Source organism: Dasypus novemcinctus, chromosome X, assembly GCF_030445035.2.
Source record: "Dasypus novemcinctus isolate mDasNov1 chromosome X, mDasNov1.1.hap2, whole genome shotgun sequence".
Lineage (NCBI taxonomy): Eukaryota > Metazoa > Chordata > Mammalia > Cingulata > Dasypodidae > Dasypus > Dasypus novemcinctus.
Genome location: NC_080704.1, coordinates 128,400,280 through 128,426,322, shown reverse-complemented (window position 1 = coordinate 128,426,322; position 26,043 = coordinate 128,400,280). Strand labels below are relative to the sequence as shown.

General features: G+C 38.8%; 1 protein-coding gene across 2 annotated transcripts in view; it reads right to left on the bottom strand.

Moving 5' to 3' along the window:
- IL13RA1 (interleukin 13 receptor subunit alpha 1) overlaps nucleotides 1-26,043 on the bottom strand; it is a 58,219-nt gene that overhangs the window by 17,627 nt on the left and 14,549 nt on the right. For both annotated transcript variants that reach the window (XM_071213200.1, XM_004458690.5), the window contains 4 exons: nucleotides 24,264-24,402; nucleotides 22,112-22,232; nucleotides 8,957-9,141; nucleotides 6,546-6,697 (listed from right to left, as the gene is read on the bottom strand). In XM_071213200.1, the coding sequence (XP_071069301.1) occupies nucleotides 6,546-6,697; nucleotides 8,957-9,141; nucleotides 22,112-22,232; nucleotides 24,264-24,402 (597 nt within the window). The remainder of the gene's footprint in view (nucleotides 1-6,545; nucleotides 6,698-8,956; nucleotides 9,142-22,111; nucleotides 22,233-24,263; nucleotides 24,403-26,043) is intronic.

Genomic DNA, 26,043 nt, shown 5'->3' with positions numbered 1-26,043 from the left:
TTGCATTTGTTGAATACATTTTGAAGCAAGTGCTCCAAAAGACACACTATTAAAAAAATAAAAAGGTAACATATAAAGCCAAACACAAAAGGACAAATACTGTATGACTGTGCTATTATGAACAAAATATGTTATGTAAACTCATGGAATTAATAATTAGAATATAGGGGACCAAAAAATAGAATAAGAGTAGAGAATGGGAAGTTGATGGTTAATCTGTGTAGAATTGGTTAAAAGGTTGTTTGTAATGGAAATAAATGTAAATGGTGAGAGCATATCGTACTGTTTGTGACTAGCAGAGCTATTATATAGGTATGACAGTGGTTGAAAGGGAGAGTAAGGAAATTTATATTACTAGAAGGAAAGCTAAAAAATGTAACATTGGACTGGATAACAGTGAAACCTCATGTAAAATATGAATATGGGTGATATTGCATATATAAGACTGTTTTTACAAAATATAAATACAAATATGCTAGAGAGAAGGAAACAATAGCAGCTATGTATGGCAGGGGAAACAGATTGAGAGGTGATGAGTTTAGTTTCTTTGGTTGGTTGGTTGATTTTTTTATATTATTATTATTACAGGAATAATGAAAATGCTCTAAAAATGACTGGAGTGGTGAATGCACAACTATATGATTATACCGAATACCACTGATTGTACTCTTTGGATGGATTTATGCTTTATTAATATGTATCAATAAAACTGATTTGTTAAAAAAATCAAATCATGTCAGGAATGTTCACTGGATTAAATATAATGCATTGTGAAGCAGATGTGGCTCGAACACTTGAGCACCTGCTTCCCATATGCAAAGGTCCCAGGTTCAGCTCCTAGTGCCTCCTAAAAATGAAAAAACAAACAAACAAATGAAAAAGCCAACTCAGAGGAGCTGATGTGACCCAATGATTGAGCACCAGCTTCCCACATATGAGGTCCTGGTTTCAATCTCCTGCCCCAGTACCTCAAAAAAAACAAGAACAAAAAATGCATTAAAAATATTTTTCATGTCTCTACTTAACGTTTCACCTTTCTTCTAGTTTCTTGAACATATGAAATATAGTTACAGAATTTATTTTTAAAAAGGCAATGTACAGAGGAGAAGATATTTGCAATTTCTGATAAAGAACTTGTATATATGTGTGTGAGTATGTATGTATGTGTATATATACACACACGATATATATATATACTTTCATATGATACATATGACCCACAAATTAAAAAGAAAAAGGCCAGGAAGGGAATGTGATTGAAGCAACTGGGCTCCCACCTACCACATGGGAGGTCCCCAGTTCGATTCCCAGTGACTCCTAAAGCAGACAGTGAGCTGGCACAATGGGAAGGTATGGAGAGCTGACGCAACAAGAGACATGAGGAAAACATAATGAGAGACATACCAAAGCAGGGAGCGGAGGTGGCTCAAGCGGTTAAGCACCTCCCTCCCACATCAGAGGTCCCAGGTTTGGTTCCCAGTGTGTCAAGGAAACAAGGAGGACGAACACACAGCAAGTGCAACCAAAGAGTGGGTCGGGAGAAATAAATAAATATAAATAAATCTTAAAAAAAAAAAAGACCAATAACCCAATGGAAAAACTGGCAAAAAGACTTGAACAGGCACTTCACAAGAGAATATGAAATTACCAATAAACATGAAAAAATGCTCAGCCTCATTTGTCATCATGAAGAAACAGTTTAAAACAACAAGAAACCAATACACACACCTACCAGATAATATCAAGTGTTGATGAGGATGTAAAGCATCTGGAACTCTTTTTCTGCTGTTAGTAGTGTAAATTTGCACAAGCACTTTGGAAAACTGTTATTATCTACCAAAGATGATCGTATATAATCCTATGACCCATAATGGCATACATATATGCCCAACAGAAATGTATGCACATACACACCAAGAGTCAAGAGTGCAAATATTCATGACAGCACTATTCATAAAATCCCCAAACTGGAAACTATCCAAATGTCTATCAATGGGAGAATCGAGGAATAAAATGTGGTAAATTCAAACAAAGGAATAAGTGCACGAAAATGAACCAGTTATAACTATAGGCAACAATATGGGTAAATGTCATAAACACAGTCTTGACCAAAAGAAGCCAGACACATGAAAATGTACATTCTGTATAATTCCATTTATATGAAGTTCAATTGAGTAAAAAAAACCTAATCTATGGGATTAGAGGCCAAGTGGTAGTGACTGGAAACAGTCTTTGGAGGGGTCATGAGGGGGCTTCTGTGGTGCTGGTTACACAGGTGAAAAATCGTTTGTGAAAGCCATTTGTGAAAAATCACTGAGACATACACTTACATGCAATTTTTCTATAGTGTATTTATCAATAACTTAAAAAAAAAGGATTAGTCTCCCTTGTTGATAGTGTAAGATATCAAAGAATGACTGGATTGGAGAAAAGAAAGTATAATGTGAAATTCTCTGCCACACAATGTAAGTCACTTGCTATCTAATACAAAGAGAATAATCAGTTCTTTAAATGCAAACATTTTAAAATTGGAGTAAGAAAATCAACACATGAAAATCTTCTGCTTAATTTTATTTTTGAGGTACTGGGGCTGGCGATTGAACCCAGGACCAGCAGTCAACCACCGAGCCACATGAGCCCCCCTAGTTGGTTTTCTCGCTTATTTGCTTGTTGTTTGTTTCTTCGTTTGTTTTTAGGAGGCACTGGGAACTGAACCCAGGACCTCCCATGTGGGAAGCAGGCAGTCAACCGCTTGAGCCACATCCACTCCTCTTAGTTTAAGTACTCAACTGCTATCAAAGAGATGTTTAAACATGGGATGAAACACAGACCACGGAGCTATTTTTGGCATTCAGCGTCATTCACTGAATGGTTTCTACCAGCATTTGTGAAGAGCTCAAAGACCAACTGATTGATGAAGCACCATCCTATCAATATTTCATTCAGGGACAGAGAACAAGCCTTGCAGGGGGCTACTGTATACCATTGTTGACCATTTGGAACCAGAGGCCTGTTGGGGAGTCACAACTGCCAACTACCACTGAAGGACCAATTGCAAGCTGATGCCCTCTTCCCTTAGACCATCTCCCATATACATAAATTCCAAAGACAGAAAATCATTGGGTTTATTTATTTAAGGCTCTGGGCTCTTGTTCAAATGTAATCACCTTGTATAGTTTATCAGCTGCTCAGATACTTTTGTGAGAGAAGGAAAGCAAGGGCACAGAGCACCAAGGGGGTAGTCTGCTGGGATGAGGGGTGATTAAAGAACTTATTCCTTACTTTATGATTCTGCCATGAGCTACCTCTGACCACAACACCAGTTCATGTCCCAGCCTACTTCCCTCTCTTAACTGGAACACCAGGCAAAATAATACCTAAAAAAGTCTTGCAAAAAGAAAAAAAGGGTCTAGCCAGCAGAGAACAAAATCAGTGAGCACACAAAAAGCTGATGACATTCTAAGGGAGGAAGCAGCTGGTGAACATCTGCTAGGAGAGAGAACATTAACCCAAGTTATAAACACTGAGTTAATTCCAAATCAACTGTAGTTCTGATTTAGGTAGCTAATTCCCATAGTATGTGTTCTCTCGTCAGTTCACAAGTTTGTAGAAAAGGTAACTCAATTCAACAAAAATTTATTAAGCTATGATTATGAACATAGGGCTACATCAAGTATTCTTGGTCAAAGTATAATATATGGAGGCAACACTGACTTTTTACTTTACCTCTCTGAACCTTAGTTTCTCAAAAAAAAAAAGGTTAAAATAGTACCTATTTTACAGGTTGTTATAAGAATTAAATGAACTATTATATAAGAAAGCATTTAGAAGAGTATCTTCACAGCAAATCATAAACACACAGTAAATAATGGCTATTATTATTAAGAGGACATAATGAGGCAGCCCTCAGTGGTTATGAATACAAGCTTTGGAGTTAGAATTTTGCTTAAATCTTGACTTTGCCACTCACTAGAAATGTGACCTTAATCTTAACTTCTGAGACTAAGTGTTCTTATCTGTAAAATGGGACAAAATAACAGGACCTAGCTCCATAGGGCTATTGTGAGGATTAAATGAGATAATGTAGACAAAGTGTCTATCAAAATACCTACTATAAAGTAACTGCTCAATATCTGTCAGCTTCTATTAGTAGCAGGAACAGCACAAAATAATACTACCTGACTCCTCCATACAGGACCTTACGTTGTCAGTGGAGAGACAAGGCATACACATGTGATCAGGTTAAACAGGATATAACTCAGTGCCAAAATGAGTAATACAACCTGCATGTGTCTCAGGATTTCAGAGAAATGAGAACAGTAAAGGCTGGTGTGGTGGTTTGCAGCTATATGTATCCCAGAAAATCATGTTCTTAAATTTAATCCAGTCCTATGGGTATGAACCCATTGTTAAGTAGGATCTTTTTTTTTTTTCAATTGTTCATTTGGGTATCTTTTTTTTTTAAGATTTATTTTATTTATTTCTGTCCCCTCCCCCCCCATTGTCTGCTCTCTGTATCCACTAGCTGTGTGTTCTGTGTCCGCTTGCATTATCAGGCAGCACCAGGAAACAGCATCTCTTTTTTGTTGTGTCATCTCACTGCGTCAGCTCTCCATGTGTGAGGCACCACTCCTGGGCGGGCTGCCCTTTTTTCTCCTTGTGGGGCGCACCTCTTGCATGTGGGGCACCCCTACGTGCGGGCGCCCTCATGTGGCATGGCACTCCTTGTGTGGCAGCACTGCGCATGGGCCAGCTTATCACACGGGTATTGAACCCTGGACCCTCCATATGGTAGGCAGATGCTCTATCAGTTGAGCCATGTCCATTTCCCAAGTAGGTGGGAAGGTGTGACCCACTTCAATAAGGATGTGTGTTAATACTATTACTGGAGTCCTATATAAGCAAAATGAAATTCAGACAGAGAGAGAAAGCCACAGGAAGCAAGAAGCTGAGACAGAACTAGAAAGAGAAGGAAGAGACCAGGGGCCACCACTATAGGACAGAGGAACCAAGGATCACCAGCAGCCAGCCCCAGAATGCCGCAGTCTTCGGGGAGAAAGTGCCGCCTTGATTTAGACTTTCTTTTGGCCTCCAAACTGTGAGCTAATAAATTCCCATTGTTTAAGTTGACCCCTTTCCAGGCATTTGCTTGAGCAGCCTAGGAAACTAAGACAGCTGGAGTAATTGAGTAGATTTTAGCTTTCTGATAGCTCACTTTGTTGTAAATCCAAACATCAACCCCCTCTCCACTTGTAGCCCTTTGCTTTTTCCCTTCTTGGTATTGCACAGGGACACTGTGGTTTCTGATACTAATAAAGATTATTATATTTCATCAGACGTTTCCTCTGAAAATGCACAGAAGAGCTCTCTTCAGCTGTGGACGTGGTCACTCCCTCTGTTATACAGCCTATCAACACTGGCTTATTCTAGTAAACATTTGGAAACTCACACAATGAGCTAAAGCAACTGGACAAGGAATTTGTCCACGTGTAAAAACCAATACAAAACACTGGATTTCTAGCCTCTAAAACTCAACTGCACACAGGGCCCAGGCAGGTAGCAAATGAGTGGAGCAGTTCCAGTAGTCTTGAGGCGCCACTTTATGGATACTATACTCTTTGGGTACCACAACTTAAAATCTGGGCAAAAAGTTCAAATTTAATAAACCAAACCCCACTTTGTAGTTCAAACAAAAATGAAGGAGGCCCTAGTTTTTGACCTCTATTCTAAAGCATAACAATGGTACTGATGCCCTGAGGTTATGTCTCACTCTGTGCAATGTCTCACTCTTTGCAATGCCTCATAGGGACCCCTAATTAGTATGTTTCACATTAGATTATGAATAGCATAAATACATATAATCCAACAAACACTGACTACTCAAATTTGACTACCTTAATTTCAGCAAACTCCAAGAAAGCTGAATGGCCTGACCAGAGCTTCCAACCATGTACATGATCTCTTCCCTGCCTACTGCTTGGACAGCTTTTCCTACTATAGTTTGGCCACACCAGCCTCCTTTTTGTTTCCCAAACATGCCAACCTCATTCCTGCTTCAAAGTCTTTGTACTTGCTGTTCTCTGTACCCCCCAGATCTTCACAAGAATAGCTCTTTCTCATCATTCTGGTCTCATTCTCAAATGTCATCACTTCACATGACTACCTTCCCTAAAGATGCCTCAGGCCCTCCCACTCTCTCTCTAGTGCATCAGCCCATTTTATTTTCTTCATGGTACTTATTCTCTGAAATTAGCTTGTTCATTTATATACTTACTTTCCAGTATGCAAGATTCGTGAAAAAAAATCTTGCTCATCATATGTCACTATCATTGTAGCTCCAAACATGAAACAGTGCCAGCACAGAGTACACACTTAATAAATTACCATACTCTATTTAAGACAAGAAGTTTCATTATCATCATCATCAGTACTAGGTAACAAACTTAAGAGCTACATTTCTATGGATATTTCAATTTATTCTGCTGTGAGAAATTAAGGTGAAAAGACAAACATGCAAATAAAAACAATTATCTCAAAAGACTTACATTGAAAATAAAAGGTTTCTCAGTTTCGCTGTTATTGACTTCTACTTGATAAGATAAGCATCTGCTAGGAAAATTCTGTGGATTCTCCCATTCCACATACAAGCCACCCTTTTGGAAGGAAAGATATTTAACATGTGGAGGATCAGGTTTCACTGAAAGACAGAAATAGCATTCAGATTAGTTTCCAGAGTTTATTTTGATGAGATACATATATGGATAGGGATAACGAAGGGTCACAAAGTTAAATCAAAACAGGGTTAATGTGGGCATCCCAGCCCTGGACAACTTCCTGGATAAACTGTAGGTGGTCACCCCATATCCCAGGTGGGTCTCAACTCTGGGAGGCCACAGCAGCAGGCCCTGCCTTCTCCCAACCATGTGGCTGGCACCTCAAAAATGTCCAGACACAGGGACCTTCTGCCTGAAAGGTTTCTGAGGTCCGCTCCAGGCCATCCCTCAACGTTAAGACTTGATGCTGTTCTGCTGACATTTCATAAAGTCAGAGAGGCAGCAGAAGTACCCTCTTTGCAGGGACTTTTTCGGTTGACAGGGGTGAGGGATGGGTATCCAACACTTTTTTTTTTTCATTTCTTCAGAAGAAACTCAAATGTCAAAAAAAAAAATAGTAATTAAATGCATTAAGAGGTTTATTTGGGTAAATGGCCTGTAGTGGGTTTTCCTCCAGAAAGGAGAGGAACAAGTGGACAGCCCTATCTCTACGAACAGAAACTTGAAGGCAGGAAGCCCTGTATGGTGTCTCCGTGGGTACCTCCAGCTGTATCAGTGCCATAGAAATAAGCAATTTGACATAGTGGTGGGAAAAAAAATAGGGCTTACACTTTTAATGGCCTTACATGCAAAGACATACAGTTTTAAAATTTATTAGCCACAATTAATGGAGGAAGTTTATTTTTAAATTGCCTTGTGAAATGGATTTAAGGAACATCTTTGTGGTGTCTGGCAGATGACATGACCTGTAACCTGAGTCTGGTTAGAAAAGGGGAAGGGTATAATCAGGACATCTAGTTAAAACATAGAGAATGAAGAAAAGAAGTGCTGAGGTCCAGATGTGCCTCCATTTGAGGAGAAGAAGGCATGATGCTCCCCAAGCTATCACTCATTTGAGTCAATCAAAGACCACAATCAAAATCATCAGCCTAGTCAATCTGGTTTTTCAAGAGATGGTGATGCTTAAGATCCAGCAACAGAAAAGAATGTATAGTTAACAGAAAACAACCTGAAGATGTCATCTTCTAGCTGAAAAGTATCTCCCTTTATGTCACCATTAATACCAGGAAGAAGACCACCAAGGTGAGCTTTAAAAGGTCCATCTAGGACAGTCTGAAAAGCATGTGGGAGGAAAAAAGAAGGGCTTTGCTTTAGCTCACCCCACTTAGCAAGATACCCCAATCTCACTGCCCTGGCCTACAAACTAAGCTGCCTTTGGTTTACCATGAGAATCCACTTCCATGACCATCTGAAGGGGCAGTCACTAGCGTTCTGCTCACAGGCCTGAGAGTCTTTGTCAATTAATGCTGATTTGCTGATAAATCATCTGCGTTAACATTTAGCTGGAATATGAGATCTCTGTTGGGATAGTATAACAAATAAGCAAACCCTTACGCTTATAGTATCATGCTTTAGAGAGTTACCAAATGCTCTTTGTACATCTTATATCTTTGGCTCTTATCATAATCCTTTGAGTTCAAAAAGAAGTATGTACCCCATTTTACAGACATGGAAACACATAAAGAGAATTTATGTGCCACATTCAAAGTGGAGGAACTAGGACCTCAACCAGGAATTCTGTTTTCAATTTGAGGGCTCTTTCTACTTTTTTTTTTTTAGGAGGTTGAACCCAGGATCTCATATATGGGAAGCAGGCACTCAACCACTGAGCTATATCCACTCCCCCTCTTTCTAAACAGACACCCAGCTGGTATTCCAAGGTTGTTACACTGGTTGTTCTGATTGATAAGCACCTGTGCCATACAGAGCATTAAGCACTCCTGATTATACCACCTCTAATCTAAGCTTTTTCTACCCAAGAGATAGATTATTCAGGAAGCATATATAATCATATTTATTCTGCGGCATCATCCTCTCAAGTAGCATAAGTGAAAGGAGAATAGATGCCAGAGTCAGACTGCTGGTTTCCAATGTCAGTTCTTCAACTAACTGCTCTAAGTCTCAGGATAAGAAAACAGGAATAAAGCATCTGGCACATGTGCACAACGTTAGAATTTCCAAGCTTACTTCTTTTAAAAGGATGTTTCAAAAAAAGGTATATACAAAAATAGTTCTTTGTGTCAGGAAAATTGTAAAACCAAAATCATACTTCATTATTTATAGTAATTATTCAAAAAATATAACACTTTTATCCACTATCACAGAGGGCTTATAAAACTTACCTCGGGAAGTTAAAGGCACTATTTTGAAGGATGGTTTAATTTTTCCTTTATCATCCCTGACCACTATTTGCAAACTATGTTGTTCAAAACTGGAATCCTTTACTTTAAGATCAAAGGAACAACTAATGTGTTGACCTTCTCTATAGATGTTTTCACACTGAAGAATTTTTCCCAGACTGCTGTGCCTACAATATAAAATAAGAGAATCTTCTGCATTATTTTTAACATGGTACTCAAGAAACAAGAACAAATTGCATATTTGTAAAGTGGTTAAAATGGGAAAAGTCATGTTGTATATGTGTTACCACAATTAAAAGAAAAAAAGAAAAACAAGGGCAGACATTTTTTTGTTTTGTTTTTTTAATGACTAAATATGTCCATGAAAAGCAGTATTTGCATTAAAGTAAGATAGCTTTTTTTAAACCCTATTTTATAATGTAATGCCATTTCATACTCTAGGAAGGAAAGAATATTCCTTTTTGATGCACATTGGTATTTTCAATAGCTATGAAAATTATAAAAATCCTGACTTTCTGTCCTCTTCTGCATAAGAAAGGATGTTATGAAGCCAGGATTAGATATTTCATGCTTCTTGAAAATGCCTCATCCAGTGAATCCATGGTTCTCCTCTGGTCCCTTGCCTGCCTTTTCCTTGTTTTCTTGTCCTGTTCCTTTCCCTCCTCTTTCTTCCAGGGAGTTCACATCCAGACCTCAGCCCTTTGCATATTCTTCCCTATTTTTTACTTACTCATTCACCCAACTTCAGTCCATCACTCCCATTCCTCAATTATCATTTCTATACTTGGGCTTCCTAGTCCTGACCTCTCACCTTGAAGTGACACCTCCCAGATGTCTAACTCCTCCATTTGAATGTCCTAGTCTCATCTCAAATTTAGTGTAAAAATATATCATGCTCCCTTTTCTCTGCCATACTGGCTTTGCTTCCAACCTTCCCCATATCGATCAGTCAGAGCTCATATTCTCTGGGCTCCCAGATTAGACACTTTGAAATCTTTTTCTTGCCTTTTCTTATACTTAATCAGCAAACTCTGTTATTTCTTCCCTTGAGAAGCTTCTTGAATTCTCTCCTGTGATATTCCCATTGCCCACACCCTGTTTCATGCCCTAATAGCTTCAAGCTTCATGCCTTCTCCAGATTGCCCTTGCTGATCTAGATTATCAGTCCCTTCCAATCACTGCCAGATCAATGTTTCAGAACACAATGGCTTTCTAAGTGTCCAACTCCACCGTGGGCTTTGAATGCCTTCCATAAACAGTACTGCTTCCCATTTCACCTCAACACACACCTTCCCCAATGATCTACAGCACCTAGTACAGTGCAGGCAAACAGAAAGTGTTTGTTACATCTTTTTGACTAGACTATCAAGAGAGTCTGATTTTTAGTAAGAGGCAGAAAACACAGCATCAACCCTTACATCACCAGTCAGGGTGGGAGTTGTGCAAAGGTTCTGCAAAAAAAAAAGGGAAGACAATTTAAAAAATGAACTAACTAGAGAGTCCCAAACTCTTGACCTGTTGCCTCAGAATCAATTGTAGTAACTGAAAATGTGGATTCCTCAGACTCTCTCCCAGTGAATCTGATTTAGAAGGTTTCATTCAGGGACTAGGAATCATCATTTTACAGCAATTCTCCAGAGGATTCTGCTGCACATCAGCTTTTAAAAACTCAGATATAATGTGTTTACTCCTTCCAAGGCTGTGCAAAGAACTACTTTAATATAGAAAATGCTTTTGTCCCAAAAGAGATAGTACACAAGCTTCTCCTAGTTGCAGTCCCTTGTGGTTCATGAATGAAAACAATTTTTCAGAAATTAAGTTATCATCATGATTTGTTTCTAGATCAGACAGGCCTGGAACGTTTTCCACCCAGAGGCAGAAACAGAAACTGAAGAAATTTATGGCATTTTTGTTATATAAGTAAACAATACTAAGTAGAAAATTAGTTTAGTTTTTTTTTTTTAAAAAAGGAACTTCTCTAATGGACAATCTTTTAGCTCCCTTTTTTATTTCAGTATCCTGCGCATTTCACATATTCTCATGGACTCTAGACACAATTTTTTAAAAATGTTATTTGGAAATAATAAGAGTAGAAAATACTGGTTTTGAATATACACCATTTTTGGACTTCTTGTTAAAGATTAGTTGATAACCTAAAATAATGAAGGCATTTGGGCACTTCCAATTTAAATTCACAGTGTGAATTTCTCCACAGAGTATCATTACAGACAGAAGGAAAAAGTACAAAAAGTAAAGACTATTTCCCCAACTGTGGAGATGATTAACATGGTAAGAATTTCCCTAAAATTCATTGGCATGGATAGTCTGTAGCTACTTTCAAGCCAACTATGCCTGCAGGGAAACAGGAATTGTCCTTGGACTACAAAATGATTCCATATTTTAGGAGGGTTATAGTTAATAGTACAAATACAAGAATATTCTTCTATAAACTAGGACAAATATATGTCACTATTACAAGGTGGTAAGAATACAGTGATGCATGGGGAAAATACGATTAATGTAACTTATAGACTATAGTTAACAACAACATTGCAGTATTCTTGCATCAGTGTCAAAGAAGGTACTATATCAACACTAAGGGTCAATAAGAGGGGGAATGGGATTTTTTCTTTCAGACTAAGGAAAACATTCAAAGGTATACTGGGGCGATGACTGCACAACTCTGTGATGAAAATGAGAGCCAATGAGTATACTTTGGATAGAATGTACAAGGCATGGGACTGTATAACAGTGTACCATGTGGTGGAAGATGCACTGTGCTTAACAGTACAAAAGTGTTCTCTCATGAACTATAACAAACGGACAATATTAATAAATAGTATTATTTAATGTATGGAAAAATATGCCAAATGTACGCTATGGACCATAGTTAGTGGTAATAGTCTGACCATATTCTTTCATAATCTGTAACAAATGTTCCAGAACAAGGTAAGTTTTTGGTGGAGGGGTGATGTATGGAAATTCTGCACATTATGCATGACTGTTTTCTAAGCTCACAACTTCTCTAATTTAAAGAATATGCAAAAGACCTGAGTAGCCATTTTTCTAAAGAAGAAATACAAATAGGGAAAAAAAACACATGAAAAAATATTCACCATCACTGGCTATTAGGGAAATGCAAATCAAAGTTACAATGAGATATCATTTCAAACCTACTAGAATGGTCACTATTAATAAAACAGAAAACTACAAATGTTGGAGAGGATGCTACTGATAGGAACGCTTATTCATTGTTGGTGGGAATGTAGAATGGTACAGCCACTATGGAAGTTTGTTTGGCAGCTCCTAAGGAAGTGAGATATAGTTCTACCATGTGACCTGGCAATACCACTACTAGGTATACACCCAGAAGAACTGAGAGCAGGGACACAAACAGACATCTGCACACCAATGCTCACAGCTATATTTATTTACAATTGCCAAAAGATGGAAACAACCCAGGCGTCCATCAAATGATGAATGGATAAACAAACTGTGGTGTGTATATATATATATATTCATAATGGATTATTATTCAGCTATAAGAAGAAATGAAGTCGTGAAGCATATGACAATGTGGATGAACCTGGAGAACATTATGTTGAGTGAAGCAAGCCAGGCACAAAAGGACAAATATTGTATGATTTCACTAGTATAAACTAAATATAATGTGCAAACTCATGGAGTTAATAGCTAGAATATATGTTACCAGGGAAAAAAATGTGGTTAGAGAATGGAAAGCTGAGTTTAATTTGTACAGAATTGGCAAGAAGTTGTTTGTAAATGTTTAGAAATGAATAGAAACGATGAAAGCACATCATAGGATTTGTAATTAGTTGTGCTACCATATGGGTATAACAGTGGTTTGGTTTTTATTGTTTCTTTTTTTTTTTTTGGAGTAATGAATTGCTCTAATATTGATTGAAGTGATGGATATGAAACTAGGTGATTATACCAAATGCTACTGATTATATACTTTAGATAAATTATATTGCTTGTGAACAAAAAAATAGTAGGGTGGGTTGGGGGAAAATAACCAAATGTAAGATATGGAAATAGTAGTAATACTTTGATGATGCTTTCATAAGTTGTTACAAATGTTTCACAACAATGCAAGGTATTTGTGGTAGGGTGATGTATGGGAGCCCTGTATGATGTTATGCACATTTGTTTTCTAAATTCACAACTTTTACTACACACTTATTGTTTATGTACATTCATGTATGAATGATATACATGAATAAATTGTTTTTAAAATGAAAAAAATTTTTCACATTTTCTGGTTGGGGATTAGGGGGAATAGTCTCCTGCAGTTTGTTTGAAGTGCTTTACCCAGATCCCTAAACCAATTCAGGGTGCTAGATAATAAGCTCTGCCTCTCCCCTCCCTTTCTTTTGTGATTTTGATGGAGAGGAGGGGAAGGCAACTCAGAACACAGTAGGAGAAGAGGAGTTTTGGGCTAGGGGCTGACTGTGAGGTGAGGGAAGAGGTCTACATCTGCAAAGGAGTGGGACTGAATAATAAAAAACGTTAATGGTGCTATCACATATTGAGTACTTACGCTCTACATATTAGCAGTTAGGCATGGCTCCAGACACATTACATAAAATAAGTTTTAATTAGATAATTTTAAATTAACCTAAATTGAAACATAACAGCCACATGTATTGGATAATACAGGTCCATACTACGGAAAGAGCCCATACCAATGATCAACTCAGGGAATGTGTATGACAAGAAGTAGGGATCCCTGATACCTGCCCCCCTTGAGTGCCAGAGAACTATCGCTCTCTTGGAATTCCGTCTTGAGTCACCACCAATGATTTTACCAATTGTACCCTACACAAAGGCATTGCCTGAAGGCTTCAAGTTGGTCCCAAGCACTGACCGCTGTCAACTTTGGCAAGTGGGTGCCTCAGCCTAGAGGAACCAACATTTTCAAATTGGTTGGTTCGATTTCTTGTAATTCAGTCACTCAGAGGGGTACTCTCTTTGCAATCTGTATTAATACTTGGTTTGTGCTAGTATATGCCCCAAGTAAAAACTCCCTATTTTTGTCTTGTTAAGAACCCCAAGGACTAGACTACCATTTACCTCCAGTACCACCATGATTCTTATACCTGGGTTACTTTCCTGCACTGGAATAAGATGCAGTCTAAAGACTTCTTCCCTTCCTTTCTTGCCCCTTAGATGAACACACATTATTTGAATGTTTTTCCTGTGCTTTTGATTTTTTTAAACTTTTTAAAATAGAGAAGTTGTAGCTTTACAGAAAAATCATGTAGAAAATAGAGCTCCCATGTATACCACCCACACACACAGAATTGTCCTAATTAACAATTTGCATGAGTCACCTTTATTACTATAAATGAAACAATATTTAATACATACACTATTATAGTCTATAGGTTACATTATGGTTTACTGACTGTGTTCAACAGTCCTATGTGGTTTTTTTACTTTATTCTAATAACATATACATACACCCTAAAATTTCCCCCTTTTAACCACATTCAAATATATAATTCAGTGGTGTACCATCCATTACCAACACTTTTTCATCACTAGAAAAAGAAACTCTGTACCAATTAAGCATTAATTACCCATTCCTTTCCCACACCCTGGCCTCTGGTAAAATATATTCTAGTTTCAGACTCTATGAATATACTTATTCTAATAATCTCATATCAGTGAGGTAAGATGGTATTTGTCCTTTTGTGTCTAGCTTATTTCACTCAATATGATGTCTTCAAGGTTCATCCATGTCGTTGCATGTATCAGAACTTCATTCCTTTTTACAACTAATATTCCATTGTATGTATTAATATATACCACATTTTGTTTATCCATTCAGCTACTGATGGACACTTGGGTTGCTTCCATCTTTTGGCAATTGTGAATTATGCTGCTATGAACACAGATGTGCAAATATCTGTTTGAGTTCCTGCTTTCAATTTTGGGGGGTATATACGTAGAAGTGGGATTGCTGGGTCATATTGTAATTTTATACTTAACTTTCTGAGGAACCGCTGAACTGTTTTCCCCAGCAGCTGCCCCAATTTACACACTTACTAGCAATGAATGAGTATTCCTATTATTTCTCCACATCCTCTCCAACTCTAGTCATTTTCTATTTTTGTAATAGTAGTCATCCTAGTGGGTGTGAAATGGTATCTCACTTTGGTTTTTTTTTTAAATAAAATTTTACTGAAGTATATCAGTCATACACAAACATACATAAACAATAAGTATAGTAAAAGTTGTGAACCTAGAAAACAAACATGCATAACATCATACAGGGTCACATACATCACACCACCACCAACACTTTGCTCTCACTGTGGTTTTTGATTTGATGTCAAGCATCTTTCTCTGTGCATTTGGACATTTATGTATCTTCACTGGAGAAATGTCTATTTAAACTTTTGCTCATTTTTTAAATGGGTTGTCCTTTTGTTGTTGAAATATAGGAGTTCTTTATATATTCTGGATATTAAATCCTTAGATATGTGGTTTCCAAATTATTTTCTCCCATTCTTGAAGTTGTCTTTTTACTTTCACGATAAAGTCCTTTGATGCACAAGTTTTTAATTTTGATGAAGATCCATTTGTTTTTTTTTTTCTTTTGCTGCTCACGCTTTTGGTGTAAAGTCTAGGAAACCATTGCCCAACACAAGGTCCTAAACAATTCCATTAGTTTATATGTCTGTACTTGTGCCATTACCATGCTGCTTTGATTACTACAGCTTTATAATAATATTTAAAATTGGGAAGTAAGTCCTCCAACGTTGTTCTTTTAAAGACGGTTTTAGCTATTCAGGCTCTTTATCCTTCCACATAAATCTGATGATTGGCTTTTCTTCTGCAAAGAAAGCTGTTAAGGAATTTTGATTGGGGTTGTTGTTAAATCTATAAGTCACTGTGGGTATAATTGACATCTTAACCATATTTAGTCTTCCAATCCATGAGCATTTCCAATCCATTTATTTAGGTCTTCTTTGATTTCCTTTATTTGCAATTTTCTGTGTAGAAGTCCTTTACATTCTTGGATAAATTTATCCCTAAATGTTTGATTCATTCAGTTGTTATTGCAGATGGAATTTTTTTCTTGGTTTCCTCTTCAGATTTTTCATTACTAGTGTGTATTTGTCCCCCTCCTCCTTTCCAGGTGCTCTGCTATATTTCTTTAAGCAGGTAATCCTTTGCCCCAGGATACTGTGACTTAATTGTTTCTTACACTACTTTAGCTGTCTGCAAGCTGCTTTTGCATTCAGAGCAAATTCTGAGAGGGCAAGCCCAAATCAAATTCCCTGGTTCAGTCTTTCAGGCTGCCACTGATGAATTGGCACCACCATACCAACACCTCTGTATGTGCAGAGGGGTTACTCTGCTCCTTCCAGAACAGACCCACAGACCCACAATGGGAACACAGGCTTGCGCCAAGCCAGGGAAGGATGGTAGAAGGACCAGCAAGGGAACCATGAGCTTCTCCTACCATTTTTTTTAGGAGGTCCTAGGGATTGAACCCAGGACCTCCCACATGGGAAGCAGGCACTCAACCACTGATCTACATCCACTCCCCAATGAGAGTTGGTTTGTTTTTTTTCTCCCCTTCCCCTCTCAACCCCGGTTGTCTGTTCTCTGTGTCCATCCGCTGCACCTTCTTCTTTGTCTGCTTCTGTTGTTGTCAGCGGCACGGGAATCTGTGCTTCTTTTTTGCGCGTCATTTTGTTGTGTCAGCTCTCCATGTGTATGGTGCCATTCCTGGGCAGGCTGCACTTTCTTTTGCACTGGGCGGCTCTCCCTATGGGGAGCACTCCTTGCGTGTGGAGCTCCCCTACTCGGGGACACCCCTGCGTAACAGAGCACTCCCTGCGCGCATCAGCACTGTGCATGGGCCAGCTCTACAAGGGTCAAGGAGGCCCGGGGTTTGAACCGCGGACCTCCCATGTGGTAGACGGATGCCCTAACCACTGGGCCAAGTCCGCCGCCCAGAGTTGGGTTTTTTGTTTGTTTGTTTATTTGCTTTTAGGAGCTACTAGGGACCAAACCTGGGACCTCATATATATGGGAAGCAGGCATTCAACCACTTGAGCTACATCTGCTCCCCTTCTACCATTTTTTAAAAAGATTTATTTTACTTATATATTTCCCTCCTCCCATTGTTGTCTGCACTCACTGTCAGCTCTCTGTGTCCATTCACTGTGTGCTCAGTCTTCTTTTTAGGAGGCACTGGAAACCAAACCCAGGACCTCCCATTTGGGAGGGAGGCACCCATTGGCTTGAGCCACCTCTGCTTCCCACTTGTTGTGTCTCTCATTGTGTCTCTTTGTTGCATTATCTTGTTGCATCAGTTTGCACACCAGCCTGTCACATCAGCTTGCTGTCTTGCTTGTCTTCTTTAGGAGGCACTATGTGGTAGGCAGGTGCCCAACTGCTTGAGCCTCATCTGCTTCATGCATCTACCATTTATAAAGCTTCATTTTCTTGATTCACCCCTTACCCACTTACCATGACCTTTTGTTTTCCAGTGTTTTGAGGAAGATGACTCTGCTAGTTTTTGCTAGTTATTCAAAGATTCTATGGAAGAACAGCACCTTGGAGCATCTTACACTGCCATCTTGGTCAAGTAGAACTTCCTCCCAGTGCTCTTACCAATAATGACTCCAGGGAAAGTGATAAGGTTTAAAAAGCATGACAAACACAGGAATGCTAGCAACTTATAAGACATCATGAAAGTCTGTAGTAACAGCTCTCCCTAACCTCACTGTGATGTCAACAGATCCATACTACTCTTTTTAAGGCTTGGTTTTCTGGCCCCTCCACCAGCAATTCTTCTAGAAGTCAAATCTATTCAATCCTTCTGTCTTTTTATTCCTGAACTATAATGCTCCTGAGTTGCTTATACTGCTTTTATCCTCACCCCTACCCCAATGTTCTCTAACTTTGGCTCCTACCAAACATTTAAAACTTATTTATGAAATACCTACCATGTATCAGGCACTTAGGTCAAACAAAACACAGGCCCTGCTCTTATAAGAGATCACAGCCTGGTAAAGGCTACCACCAAATAAACAGGAAATGTCAACACACGGGGGAGAACTGTGTTCCCCTGTGACACAGGGAAGTTCAAGTTTCCATGGGACATGGTGAAGGGGCACGTATCTAGACTTGAGAGGTCAAGGAGCTTTCTAAAGAGGAAGTGATGTCTGAGTTGAGGTAAGAAAACAAATAAGAGGCAAGACATGGGCTACAGGGGGGATGCAGCTTCCATCGCTCTGTTTTAAGAGTGTTTGAAGAATGAGTTGGAGGAACTGAAAAAAGTTCAGTGTGGACCGAAGGTTAGGGTGAAAGAGGGGTGGCAGCACGTGGATGGTGATATGACTGAGAGTAAAGAGGTTGACAGGGGCCAGATCATAAAGGGCTTTGTCTGTTATGCTGAAGAGTTTGGACTTTATCCTGAAGCCACCAGGGGGTCCATTGGAGAATTTTAAGCAAAGGAAAAACAACAGGTTATCAAGAATGGGCAAGTGAAACTATAAAACCTCAAATGAGAATTATTCACATCAGGGGAAAAAAAACCTTACAGACTGAATCACACCATCTTAGCGTCCTCTGGCTTCTCCTTTAGTGCTTCTCAATAGGGGAGGAATGTGAATGTGAATCCCCAACCTCAGAGGTTTCAGTTCAAATTTTCATGATGTTTACATTCCATTCCATGATAGCCATGTGTGTTTTAATATCCCCAAAACATCAAGTCATCATGCACTCATAAGTGCATGGAGTGACATGCACATTCAGTCACTCCAGGATAAAAGGCCATGTTTATTCTGTAGCTTCAGAAGAGTCCTGGACACAGCACTCCATACCTCAGTTTGAGAAGCACCATTAGGTCATTCTCTCAGATGCAGTTTCAACAAAGGACAGCAACAGGGACAAGGCCATGTGGAGAACAGATTGCCAATACTATATCTCCCCCTTCCCCACCCTGGTTTCATATTGACTAAATATCCCCAGTCCTCAGAACGCTTTTCCCCAGAGGCCAGCCCCCAAGAAATTCCCCAGTCTGTGCAGACTCTCGACTGCCCCCCTTCACCAAAGCCTCCTATCCTCCCCCATCACCATCCCAACCCCCACCCCACAAGAGTTTGTGTGCACCTCTTTAACAGCCTTCATCATACAATGTCTTATTTTTATATATAGGTAACTGTGTTGGGGCTCTCTCTTCCTCTACATTGTCAGCTTTTAGAGGGAAGAGACATGTTTCTCCTTTCTGCTGCCCAGTCCCTGCTTTACCAACAATGTGGGCTAAAGAAAGGTTTACTGAAATGAATTGATTAGCTTGGTCCTTTCTTCCCTATTGCTAATAATTCTGGCTTTAAACGAAAGGAAATAATCAAAATATTAATTTGGAAAATAATAAATTTTGTAGATAAAGTCACAAATATCAAATACAAATTATTTTGTGGGGAGCTAAACTACTTTTTGACCCTGAACATTATATAATTTTTCTTTTTAAAATTAGATACTAATCAATCATGTATTGCTAGTGGGAATACAAAATGATACAGCCACTCTAGAAACTAGTTTGGCAATTTCTTATAAAACTAAACATGCAATTACCATGACCCAACAATTGCATTCTTCAGTATGTATCTCAGAAAAATGAAAACATATTCACACAAACTCCATGCATGAATATTTATAGAAGTTTTAGTCACAATAGCCCAAAACTGGAAATAACTGCAATATCCTTCAAGGAGTTAAATGGACAAATAAACTGTGGTGCATCCATACCATGGAATACTACTCAACAATAGAAAGGAACGAACTACTGATACATGCAACAACCTAGATGAATCTCAAGGGAATTATGCTGAATGAAAAAAAGAAGAAATTATAGTACTGAAGTGAAGAAAGTGGCCACAGTAGTTGCTGAGGGCAGGGAGAGGCAAGAAGAGATGTGATGTGGGGGCATTTTTGGGACTTGGAGTTGTCCTAAATGATATTGCAGGGTCAGATGCTGGACTTTATATATCCTGCCATAGCCTACTGAATGGACTGGGGGAGAGTGGGAACTACAGGGTAAACTACTATCTATGTGGTGCAGCAGTGCTCCAAAATGTGTTCACCGAGTGTGATGTGTGTGCCACAATGATGGAGGAGGTTGTTGATGTGGGAGGAGTGGGGTGGGGGAGTATACAGGAACCTCTTACATTTTTTAATGTAACATTTTCTGTGTGATGTATATATCTTCAAAAAAATACAATTTACAAAAATGATGGGGTGGGGGGTGGGGAGTGGGATATATGGGAACCTCTTATGTTTTTTATTTTTTTTATGTTTTTTAATGTAACATTCTTTGTGATCTATTAACTTTAATTTAAAAAGTGTAAAAAATAATAAAAATAAAAACAACAAGCAAAAAAAGAAGATAATATTCAAGATATGACAAATATAGAGATGGAGAGCAGGTTAGTAGTGGCCAGAGGTTAGGGACTTATAGTGGGGAGGGACATGGTAGGATTAAGATGGGTACAGCTATAAAAGGGCAACTCAAGGGATCCTTGTGGTGATGGAACTATTCTATATCAACACATATGATAAATTGTATAGACTACACACACACACACACACGATTGCAATGTAAAACTGGTGAAATCTGAATAAGGTCAGTGGATTTTACCAATGCCAATATTCTGGTTTTGATATTGCAACATTTTAACGTTGGGGGAACATGAGTAAAGGGCACATGAGACCTCCCTGTACATTTTTTAAAAAATTCTTGTTGGAAGTGGATTGGCTCAAGCAGGTGAGCTCCTGCCTCCCACATGGGAGGTCCCAGGTTTGGTTCCCAGTGCCTCCTGAAGAAAACAAAACAAACAACAGGCAAAACAAATGAGCGACAACAGACTCCAGCACCTACAATCTGATTTATTGGACTTACCACACTCAGCTAAGATGGAGTTGAAGAAGGACAACCACCACACCATGGAGCCTAGAGTGATTACAACTGAAAATGGGAGGATTGCATCCAGCATCCAGGTGGAATCTGACCCTCCTCTTGACGTAGAGGTGCAATGGACACAACCAATCCAATGTCCACATAGAAGAGGTGGCATTGGATTGGGAAAAGTGGACATAATGGACAAAGGGTGTGGGGAAAGGCAGGAAGAGATGAGAGGTGGAGGCGTCTTCGGGACGTGGAGCTGCCCTGGATGGTGCTTCAGAGGTAATCACCGGACGTTGTAAATCCTCACAGGGCCCACTTGATGGAATAGAGGAGAGTATGGGCCATGATGTGAACCAATGTATATGAGGTGCAGAGGTGCCCAGAGATGTACTTACCGAGTCCAGTGGATGTGTCATGATGATGGGAACGAGTGTTGTTGGGGGGGGGGAGAGGGGGGGTGGGGGGGTGGGGTTGAATGGGACCTCACATATATATTTTTAATGTAATATTATTACAAAGTCAATAAAAAATAAAAAAATTAAAAAAAAAAAAAAAAAAAGAAACTTGTATAACAACAGATCTTGGGTATACATAATTTTACAGACTTTAAATTATCCACTTTTCCAAATCTGTCCAGATTCTAAAATGCCCTATGCCCAGCAAGTTATGGATATCTGTGATTAAAAATTGTATGGAACTTCCAGTATACACGAATCGTTTCACTATATTGCATATTCCCTAATAATGTACCTTACTGTTTCTGAGATATATATTTTTTTCTGCTACAGTCTAAATTATATTGTCTGAACCTGTTAAAAAAAAAAAACAAAAACAAAAACAAAAAAAAAAAACAAATGAGCGAGCCAGTTCAGAGAAACCAAAGTGGCTCAGTGGTTGTATGCCGGCTTCCCACACATAAGGTTCAATCTCCGGCCCCCAGTACTTAAAAAAACAAAACAAAACATAACTTCCTGTAAATCTATAATTATTTCAAAATAAGAAGTTTGTTTTAAAGTAGACACCAAAAGCAGGTACATTTTCCACTGACTTCCATAATTTCCATAATCTTGGGCAATTTGCAGAAAAGAAGAGGTTGCTTTTTTTTTTTTTAAACTAGGTTGGATCCAAAAGCTTCTGACTCAAGCATACTGTTCTTCCCCTGTAAATCTACTGTACATACTCACCAATAGTAGAGAGTATAGTTAGTGTCAGGACTTGTGTTCTTCCCAGGGAGCCATGAACATTTCATATAGTTCAGGTTGTGACATACACATTGCAGCTCAGTCACAGCAGACTCAGGATCACCTAGAAAACCCAGGCCAAGAGTTTAGGACCATTCTTTCCTTGTAACAGAAACTAGTCAACTCACTAGTTGGGTGATTGTGGGGATATTTCATGCTGCCTTACCAGAAAGCTAATCCCTAACCTGTCACCCCAGTTTAGCCAAAAGGCACCCAGGAGAGAGAAAAACCTAATATAATTTGTTCACAACTTTCCCTCTCACCTCCTGAAATGAAGAAAACTTTTTTGCTATCTCTGAGAATCCTAACACTTGTACCCCTAATTGGAGAGAGAGGATAATGGTTAAGTAATATTTCAAGTATAGGCAAGTACTACAGAATTTCTAAAGAAATATGGAAATACAAATAGGTTCTTTATCTACTTGTCTTTTTCAAAAAAATTATTGAAGTATAATTTACATTCTGGTCTTCTGATTAACACTGACATGTCTAATTTAAAATATTAAACAAATACTCCTGAAATAATTGTGGGGAAAGTTAAGCATAACTTAGCTTCAAGTAGTTGGTTATTGTGTTGTGACCTGAAGAGCCCAAAAATCTTTATGACTTGGAATCTCCACCTTTACAAAGACTTTGAATTAAGGCATCATGTCTCTAAATTAATTGTCACTGCATAAAATGCACACTTGTCATTCATCATGATCCTTAAAAGCATACTGCCCTGAGACATCAGCAGGCATTTTATTGTACTAGAATAGTTTTTTTTCAGAGTATTTATTAAACTTATAAAGGAATGAGAACAGGGCAGGTAAACTGTTTTAAACCATGCTCCCGGACTTCTAGCTGTACTGTATTTTATAATTTTACAACTATTACTTCATATTAGTGCAAAGCAGGTAGAAAGAATCATCTGGAGCGCACAGTATGGAGGTTGGAGAGATGGGGCGGGACAATCGAGGAGGAGCAACTTTGCCAGGCACTGTTCTAAGCACTTTACATGTACTGACTTTACGTAATCTTCTCAACAATCCTGGGAGGTAGGTACTCTTATCATCCCCATTTTATAGATGAAGAAATTGAGCACAGAGCGGTTAAGTAATCTGCCCAAAGTCACAAAATTAGTAGCTGGCAGAGCTGGGATTTAGTTAAGAGAGCAGGGCTCTGGTTGCTCTGTTCTTTATCATTGTACTGGGTTGAATAGCATCCTCCCCAAAACCCACATCCATCCAGAACATGTGAATGCAACCTTATTTGCAAATAGGGTTTTTACGGATATAATCAAGTTAAAATCAAATCTTACCCAATTTGGGTGGGCCCTAAATCCAATATGACCGACGCCCTTATAAGAAGAAAGAAATTTGGATACAGAGACAAATACAGAGGGAAGATGACCATGTGAAGATAGAGGCAGAGACCGGTATTATGCTGCCACCAGCCAAGGATCACAAAGAATTGTCAGCAACCACTGGAAGCTAGAAGGGGCAAGAAAGGATTCTTCCCTAGAGCCTTCAAAGAGAGCACAACCCTGCTGACACCTTGATTTTGGACTTCTAGCCTCCACAACTGTGATAGGATGAATTTCTGTTGTTTTAAGCCACTCAGTGTGTGGTACTTCGTTACAGCAGCCCAAGGAAACTAACACATTAATAAGACAATGTTGGGTTTTTTTTAAAGCACTGGATCTAGAATCCAAAGCACTTGGGGCTAGTCTCACTTCTGTCACTTGTGATGAGAAGTAAATCACTTCAGTTCCCTCCTTCTTCATAAAATGGATCAAAATAATAATGTCTTGCTTACTTCACAAGCTAAACTCGTAAGGCATGATTTAAGGGAGATGAGTGCATGTGTGTGTATAATTTTTCAATTTATTAAGTGCTATATAACTATCAGACATTGTTATTAAAGTTGTCCCGTGAGCTCCTTGAAGGCAGGGACATTCTCTTATCATTAAATTGCCAGTACTTAGTACAGTACATGGCATTTATTAGACTTAGCAAATGTTTGAGACCTGAATGAATTCATGAAAAATGAACATAAGCACATGGACAATTTGGATTTATTCTCTAACCATAAGAGGTAGTGTTTTCATTATTACCTTCAGGTGGTGAGATGCACTTTTCCACCAAAATGCTAGGCTTCTCACTTTCATTGCTGCTACACTGGGACCCCACCTGCAGACAAATCCTCTCATTCAGGGGTACTTCTTTTGAACGATGAGTTTCTGGAGCAATTATCTAAAGTTAGGAAATAAAAAGAGGCATTGCTGTAGCAAAAATGCAGAAACACACCTATATAATTAACATTAATATGTCTAAATTTGTTTAAAGTAAGTACTCATAAAGATATAGATCAGTAATTCTCAACTAGGGTAGGTTTTGCCTCACTCACACCCACTTCCTAGAGACATGTGGTAATGCCTAGAGCCATATTTGGTTGTCATAACTCGGGGAGGGGGGGGATGTTGCTAATGGCATCCAGTGTGTAGATGCCTGGGATGTTGCTAAACATCCTATAATGCCCAGGATAGCTCCCACAACAAAGAATCATCCTGCCCCAAATGTCAGCAGTGCTACCTTTGAGAGACTCTGATGGAGATAAAAGAAAATTTCCCTCATTTAAAAATTTATAAACATTGTAAAATTTACCTATAACCCTACCAAGCTAGCAAACCGAATGTGTAAAAGTGATTTTTAAAGAAACACACTAAGATTTTCAAAATTCAAATCCAAGCAGCTGCAGTAAGATCAAAGTAAAAAGAATTGTTTTAAGAATCTAGTAATCATTATCACCTCTGGGGAGAGGAAGTAAAGGAGGGGGCCTAAGGGTTGAAAAGAGATCTTTCATTGAACACTTTTCTGTACTGTTTGAATATTTTGACTATCTCACAACATGCACACACCACCTTGAAGGATTGCTATATGCACTGAGTATATCACACCCATTCTGAAAAGTAGGTATGTTTTATGGAAATACAGAAAGCCAAGTTATAGACAGCATATAGACATAAATCACAAATCTGGTTATTATGATTTAGAATAGTAAGATTAAAAGGTTCTTTAGGAAATGAACATTTCCCAAGGTGACAGAGTTCAAATAATTTAGAGTAAAGCTGCCTTTAATAGAGCTCCAAGGAGAGTGCTTCCTGTTTTTGCAATAGTTTCTGACTCGAGCATTTCCTTTTATATATGTGCTAATGGCCACGAAGGGAAAGATTTGTCACGGTTACCTCTATCTACCTCCCTGAGGAGCTGTTCTGTCATTTCACCTGCCTGCTACAGGCTGAGTATGAGGGCAACTGGGAGACAAGCCCCAAACCAGAACATAAGCATGTACTCTGAGAGGCAGTTTAGCAAATCAACAATTAACCATAGCAAAGCCGTGAAAAATCACTTCATATACACAGAATGGAAAGATAACACTTAGGGAGTTGGTCAGTCCTGGGATCACAGAAAAAGAAATGTCTGTGAGGCAAATCTTGGCAGGGAAAGAGGAGAAAGTGATTTTGTTACATGAACTGAATATTTCTGTTCCACCAGCAAAGCTTTGCCTCTCCAAGAGTCCCCCATCTATTCTTAGCAAAGTACATCTTCACAACTAATTCCCAATTATATATGAGAAACCTGCTCATAATCTGGTTTCCCTTGCAGGTTCTGCCTACGGGGATGGAACGCACCTGTTATGCTGACAGGAGGCTTCCTAGAACGCTTCACCATTATAGGTCTTATAGCAAAGTGAGATGAACATACAACAAGATGAATGTACTCTTAACGTGTTGAGGAGATGAAGTTTCTGAACATGTAAAGCTGAAGGCTAGTCCCCAGGATAGTGGTAATGGGGCAGAAGAGCTCCAAATGCAAATTTCAGCAGCCTCACAA